Source organism: Tachysurus vachellii, chromosome 22, assembly GCF_030014155.1.
Source record: "Tachysurus vachellii isolate PV-2020 chromosome 22, HZAU_Pvac_v1, whole genome shotgun sequence".
In the NCBI taxonomy this organism is placed as follows: Eukaryota; Metazoa; Chordata; class Actinopteri; order Siluriformes; family Bagridae; genus Tachysurus; species Tachysurus vachellii.
In genome coordinates this window covers 1,630,001-1,637,500 of record NC_083481.1, presented here as the reverse complement: position 1 = coordinate 1,637,500, position 7,500 = coordinate 1,630,001, and the positions used below count along the sequence as shown (strand labels likewise).

The following is a 7,500-nucleotide window of genomic DNA, read 5'->3' as shown; positions in this document are numbered from 1 at the left end:
AATGTGTAACACACACTTCTGCCCTGATTGGATGGAGAATCATCACATACATAAAGTCATTAAATCATCAATCCCAGAGAATTCCTAAACAAACCTGTAGATGACTGCAGCCCTCCATCTTCCACAAAACACACACTTGAACAGGTAGTGAGTTTACACTGCTAACAGCTTTGAGATGATGATGATGATGATGATGATGATGAAGGCTGTGGTGATAGCTCACCTCTCTCACAGTGCAGCCCAGTGAAGCCGAGTCCACATGTACAGCTCCCTGAGACGGAGTCACACACACCTCCATCTGTGCAGTTACAGCGCTGAGAACAGTCTACACCATACCAGTGTGAATCACAGCCTGAGAACGAACACACACGTACACACACACATACACACATGCACACACACACACGTACACACGATCACGCACACACACAAACACACACGTACACACGATCACACACACAAACACACGTACACACGATCACACACAAACACACACACACAAACACACGTACACACAATCACACACACACACAAACACACACACGTACACACGATCACACACACAAACACACATACACATGATCACACACACACAAACACACGTACACACGATCACAAACACACACACACAAATACACACGTACACACACACACGCACACACACAAACGTACACACGATCACGCACACACACAAACACACACACGTACAAACACACACACGTACACACGATCACACACAAACACACGTACACACGATCACACACACACAAACACACACAAACACACATACACATGATCACAAACACACGTACACACGTACACACGATCACAAACACACACACACAAATACACACGTACACACACACACGCACACACAAACGTACACACGATCACGCACACACACAAACACACACACACGTACAAACACACACACGTACACACGATCACACACACACAAACACACGTACACACGATCACACACACAAACACACGTACACATGATCACACACACACAAACACACACACGTACACACGATCACACACACACAAACACACACACACGATCACGCACACACACAGAGAGTATATAATTCTACTTGACCTTTATTAGCCTAACATTAAATTAAGGTTTTTGGAATAAAAGCACAATTATACACAGTTACTGTATTTACTAAATGATAAGCAGTGTGAAAAACACAAAGGCAGGTGCGTGTGTGTGTGTGTGTGTGTGTGTTTGTGTGTGTGTGTGTGTAAACACAAAGGCAGACTCTACAGCCTCTAACCTCACTGTTTTGGGGCCAAAAAGTGAAGAACATTCTCAGATCTTCACCACACTGTGTTCAGGTGAGTCAGACTAACACAGGACTGCACTCACTTACATTCTCTCACACTCAACACTGAGATCTGAGCCTCTCATTTGCATAAAAATACAGAATAAGACATAAAAAGCTCAACAAAGTCACGCCAATTCCTCGGTACGATCGTCCAGCAGCAGGACGCAAACCGCTGCAGAAACATCAACTCGGTCGACAACAAAGCTGTGAGTCACTTTATAACAGCATCAACAGTCAGTCCAGCCTCCAGCTCTGTGACGTCAGTCCAAACACAAGCTACAGCATCAGAAGTGTCTGGTATCTCATCACCTTCACTGTCCTGCACTCGTCTCCCTTCACAACACACACAGAATAAGAGCCCTAATGTCCTGTACCATTCAGGAGCAGCTCTGTTTCCTCCTCCAGACTAAATAAAGAACCTTCCCACGTCGCTCCCCTCTGACACACAGCGCTTTAATAAACCAGTCGACCGTCGTTACACAAACTCATGCAGTTACTGCACAACAACTCTTATTTTAGTCAAAGTCACAGTTCTGTTTCAGCGCAACATTTGTTTGCGTCAGCATTAATCACGTATCCCATAAAACCTCACGCTCTTCTGTATTGTGTTGTATATGTAAGATATGAGAACGGTTCATTTTTTGAACATTTGCATTTCTGGGTTTGTTTGTTTTTGTTTGTTTGTTCTAACTTGCACCAAATTCACCAGTGTGTTGTGGTGAGTAATGAGTACACTAACGTTTGTTCTCTACCGCTCCAGAGCTGAGATCTGAGCTACCTCAGAGTTCATATGGGTCCAGTATAGAGCAGGTCTTATACACTACAGTACAGTAAAACTATTGCACTCGATCTCTTCTTAAAAATTCTCAGCTTCTCCCCAAATTCACAGCGTGTGTTAAAAAGATCACAGAGGTGCACGGGGAAGTCGTGGCCTAATGGTTAGAGAGTCTGACTCCTAAACCTAACGTTGTGGGTTCGAGTCTCGGGCCGGCCACGACTGAGGTGCTCTTGAGCAAAGCACCGAACCCCCCCAACTGCTCCCTGGGCACCGCAGCTGACCAAATGGCTGCCTACTGCACCGGGTGTGTGTTTACGGTGTGTGTGTGTGTGTGTGTGTTCACTGCTGTGTGTGCACTTTGGATACAAAGAACAAATTCTGAGTGTGTGTCACCGTACACACCGTATGTCACGTCACTGTCACTTTCACTTAGTTTCATCCTGTCACACTCCACAGCTGAGGTCTGAGCCTCTAATAAACTCCATTACAGTTTCAGTGAGACACTAAAGACATTAAAGCTTTTTCACTATATTACATGTGTAATGCTACACCACCTTGTCCACAGTCCTCTCCTCTGCGTCCAGGAGCACACACACACCGGCCTGTGACCGGGTCGTTCCTCGCCCCGTCCCTGCAGAGGGCAACGCCGGCACAGTCCTGCCCGTAACGACCGGCCGGACACGCTGAAACACACAGCACGCGTTAATACAGCTTTATAATGCCGTCACATTCAGTTATAACGTCATCTGACGAGTTTAATTGTTTTTAAAATGAAACGACTCACTGATGTTGCACTGAGCTCCTATAAACCCAGGAGGACACTGACATGCACCTGTGGTGGCGCGACACACCCCACCGTTCACACACTGACACTCTCTCTCACAGTCTGGACCATAGAGCCCGCTCTCGCACTCTAGAACGTACACACACACACACACACAGCAGACGTGAATATTGACGAGACACCTGAGGTCTGGTGATACGTGCGAGCCGTGTTAAACGTTAAATACTGCACTTACACACACTGTGTTTTTTGTTACAAATTCAATTACCCAGATCACATTTGGCTCCTGTGTACCCCGGAGCGCAGTAACACTCCCCTGACGCCGGGTGGCACAGCTGGTTCCTCTCCGAACACTGACACACCTGATTACAGTTGAGGCCGTAGGTCCCGGGCAGGCAAGCTGCAGAGACGGAGATTAACACACAATGAGCTAACGTGAGTGTGTGCGTACGGTGTGTGTGAGGCTGACACACTCACTCTGCTCACAGCCGTTTCCTGTGTAACCTGGAGGACAGCCGCACTCTCCGCTGACGTGGTGGCAGGAAGTGCCGTGTTGGCATGTGCACGGCTGCGAGCAGTTCACCCCGAACGTTCCAGGCAAGCAGGCTGAAAGAGACGAACACCGACGACTAACATTAATAATTACACGAGTACTCGTCACTTCCAGTGTGTTCTTACAGCTTAAATGTTTGTTCTCTGTCATTTTGCACCAAAGCAAATGAAGCTAAAGCATAATGGAAGTTACTCAGAGACGCAGAGGATAAGAAGGTTTACAACACACACACACACACACCGAATAGTTATCCGAACTACCTCGGGTCACGGGGAGCCTGTGCCTATCTCAGGCGTCATCGGGCATCAAGGCAGGATACACCCTGGACGGAGTGCCAACCCATCACAGGGCACACACACACTCTCATTCACTGACGCAATCACACACTACGGACAATTTTCCAGAGATGCCAATCAACCTACCATGCATGTCTTTGGACCGGGGGAGGAAACCGGAGTACCCGGAGGAAACCCCCGAGGCACGGGGAGGACATGCAAACTCCACACACACAAGGTGGAGGCGGGAATCGAACCCCAACCCTGGAGGTGTGAGGCGAACGTGATAAGATATGATAAGATGTGATATAATGTGCTGTAGTAAAGAAGGAACAGTTTCACAGGATTTGTTAAAATCTTATAAATTGTGAGAACATGCAAATGACAGATTACTACAGCTGTGTGTGTGTGTGTGTGTGTGGTGAGTGTTTACTGTGTGTGGTGTGTGTGTGTACTGTGTGTGTGATGTGTGTACTGTGTGTGTGTGTGTGTTTACTGTGTGTGGTGAGTGTTTACTGTGTGTGGTGTGTGTGTACTGTGTGTGTGATGTGTGTGTACTGTGTGTGTGTGTGATGTGTGTTTACTGTGTGTGTACTGTGTGTATGTAGTGTGTGTGTACTGTGTTTACTGTGTGTGTTTACAGTGTGTGTAGTGTGTGCGTGTGTGTAAATGACCAGCAGACCTTTATCACACTGAGCTCCTCTCCAGCCTGCTGGACACACACATCTTCCACTGACATGATGACACGAAGCTCCATGTTCACACTCGCACTGTTCCTCACAGCCCAGGCCGAAGCGGCCTGACACACACGCTGAGGAGACACACACACACACACACACACCACACACACTATATAGGAGGAGTATAGCACGTTTGACATGTGTATGTAAGTGCAAGTTTAAAAGTGAAATATATTTAATATAAATTTATTTCCTAACTTGACTTTGCTAGGAATCCCAGACCTATAATTATTCTTGTTGTCATTGTTACCATCATCATCATCATCATCATCATCATCATCATCATCATCTTATTCTGTCAAGTACCACAGACAGAAAATGAAAGTTAAGGAACATCCAGGTAGCAGAAGTGGATTGTGCTCGTGTGTGTTCTTACCTTTCTCACAACGCTGACCGATCCATCCTGCTCCACACACACACTGTCCGGTCTGCCTGTCACACTGGCCTCCGTTCTCACACTCACACTCCTGCAGGCAGTCTGTCCCAAAACGGCCCGAAACACACTCTGAAACCACAGGAACAGAGACACAGGAAACAAATGTAAATACAGGCCTCAGAACAGAAACTAGTAATAGAACTGTTCTTAAAGTGGATGCTTTAATTCATACTTCGAGTCTCAGACACACTAATAATTAATTAGTTTCATTAATGTGTGATGCAGCACAGACCGACGGGTAGGAAGTCAGGATTTCCAGCTGTGTTAAGATCGGAGTAAACATCTGTGTGTCCGCAGATGTGTTATTTCCACTCAGGACGTGATTCTCTCTTTATAAACAAATAAACAAATAAACTAAATTTAAATCTGAACGAGTCTGCAGTCTATCTGAAGCAGCGCTGACGGTAAACTGTATTACCCAAAATCCTCCATATGCATGCAACGTGTGTGTGTGTGTGTGCGTGTGTGTATGCATGTGTGCGTGTGTGTGTTTGTGTGCGAGGTTGTGTGTGCGTGTGTCTGTGTGTGTGCGTGTGTCTGTGTGTGCGTGCACGTGTGTGTGTGCGTGCACGTGTGCGTGCGTGTGTACGCTTGTGTGTGTGTGTGCGTGTGTGTGTGCGTCTGTGCGTGTGTGTGTGTTTGTGTGTGTTTGTGGTTAACAATTGTGAAAGTTATGAGGTGAGAGGAGCCTGATTGAGGCAGACAGGAGACTGAGGTTTACTCCTGAGGTGGTCTAAAAGACAGCATGTGGCCAAAAGCAGCAGTAAATGTCTGCCATCGGTGCTAATGAGCTGCCAAACACCAGCAGGAGACACGCTGATGTCAGGAGACACGCTGATGTCAGGAGACACGCTGATGTCAGGAGACACGCTGATGTCAGGAGACACGCTGATGTCAGGAGACACGACGATGTCAGGAGACACGACGATGTCAGGAGACACGCTGATGTCAGGAGACACGACGATGTCAGGAGACACGACGATGTCAGGAGACACGACGATGTCAGGAGACACGACGATGTCAGGAGACACGACGATGTCAGGAGACACGCTGATGTCAGGAGACACGCTGATGTCAGGAGACACGACGATGTCAGGAGACACGCTGATGTCAGGAGACACGCTGATGTCAGGAGACACGATGATGTCAGGAGACACGATGATGTCAGGAGACACGACGATGTCAGGAGACACGCTGATGTCAGGAGACACGCTGATGTCAGGAGACACGTTGATGTCAGGAGACACGCTGATGTCAGGAGACACTGATGTCAGGAGACACGCTGATGTCAGGAGACACGTTGATGTCAGGAGACACGCTGATGTCAGGAGACACTGATGTCAGGAGACACGATGATGTCAGGAGACACGATGATGTCAGGAGACACGACGATGTCAGGAGACACGACGATGTCAGGAGACACGCTGATGTCAGGAGACACGTTGATGTCAGGAGACACGCTGATGTCAGGAGACACGACGATGTCAGGAGACACGCTGATGTCAGGAGACACGCTGATGTCAGGAGACACGACGATGTCAGGAGACACGCTGATGTCAGGAGACACGATGATGTCAGGAGACACGACGATCTCAGGAGACACGACGATGTCAGGAGACACGACGATGTCAGGAGACACGATGATGTCAGGAGACACGCTGATGTCAGGAGACACGTCGATGTCAGGAGACACGCTGATGTCAGGAGACACGATGATGTCAGGAGACACGACGATGTCAGGAGACACGATGATGTCAGGAGACACGACGATGTCAGGAGACACGACGATGTCAGGAGACACGCTGATGTCAGGAGACACGCTGATGTCAGGAGACACGCTGATGTCAGGAGACACGACGATGTCAGGAGACACGCTGATGTCAGGAGACACGACGATGTCAGGAGACACGCTGATGTCAGGAGACACGCTGATGTCAGGAGACACGCTGATGTCAGGAGACACGCTGATGTCAGGAGACACGCTGATGTCAGGAGACACGCTGATGTCAGGAGACACGCTGATGTCAGGAGACACGCTGATGTCAGGAGACACGCTGATGTCAGGAGACACGCTGATGTCAGGAGACACGCTGATGCCTAATTTGTTTCCCAAGTACGAGACCCCAGATCGAGTCCCAATTATATCGTAAGTTATAAGGTCACACTTTAACTGCAGAGCTGCAGTCAAACCTTTAACAGTAGCTCTCTGTAGCTCTAATTGTTCCGTGGGACACAACAGCTTCCATATGTACTGGATTTCATTAAACTGGCTGTGAGACCGGAGAGCGGCGCTGAGAGAGCAGCAGAACGTCAGAGACCGAGCTGAAGGGAGTCGATTAGGGACGTCGTGCCGAGTGTAAAACCAACAAATGGAAAAATCTGACTAATAAAAATCTCTTCTGATTTATAAACTGACTAAAGTTTGCTGTGAGACGCTGAGTGACCACACACACACACACCCTAATAAACACTCACGTTAATACTCACGTCTCGGCCGTTATTCAGTGAATTATCTCACTTTACTACAGACTTAAAGCTAAATCTCTATTAAAATAAAACAGTGATCCTGAAGAACACGTCAACACACCGAGTGCTGCTCG

The 7,500-nt window shown here is 47.8% G+C and overlaps 1 protein-coding gene across 1 annotated transcript in view; it reads right to left on the bottom strand.

Moving 5' to 3' along the window:
- Positions 1 to 7,500, bottom strand: part of megf6b (multiple EGF-like-domains 6b) — a 65,895-nt gene that overhangs the window by 4,594 nt on the left and 53,801 nt on the right. Inside the window, exons 28-34 of the mRNA XM_060858601.1 lie at positions 4,841 to 4,969; positions 4,407 to 4,535; positions 3,374 to 3,502; positions 3,165 to 3,296; positions 2,897 to 3,025; positions 2,667 to 2,795; positions 224 to 352 (exon numbers count right to left, since the gene is read on the bottom strand). Coding sequence (XP_060714584.1) covers positions 224 to 352; positions 2,667 to 2,795; positions 2,897 to 3,025; positions 3,165 to 3,296; positions 3,374 to 3,502; positions 4,407 to 4,535; positions 4,841 to 4,969 — 906 coding nt within the window. The remainder of the gene's footprint in view (positions 1 to 223; positions 353 to 2,666; positions 2,796 to 2,896; positions 3,026 to 3,164; positions 3,297 to 3,373; positions 3,503 to 4,406; positions 4,536 to 4,840; positions 4,970 to 7,500) is intronic.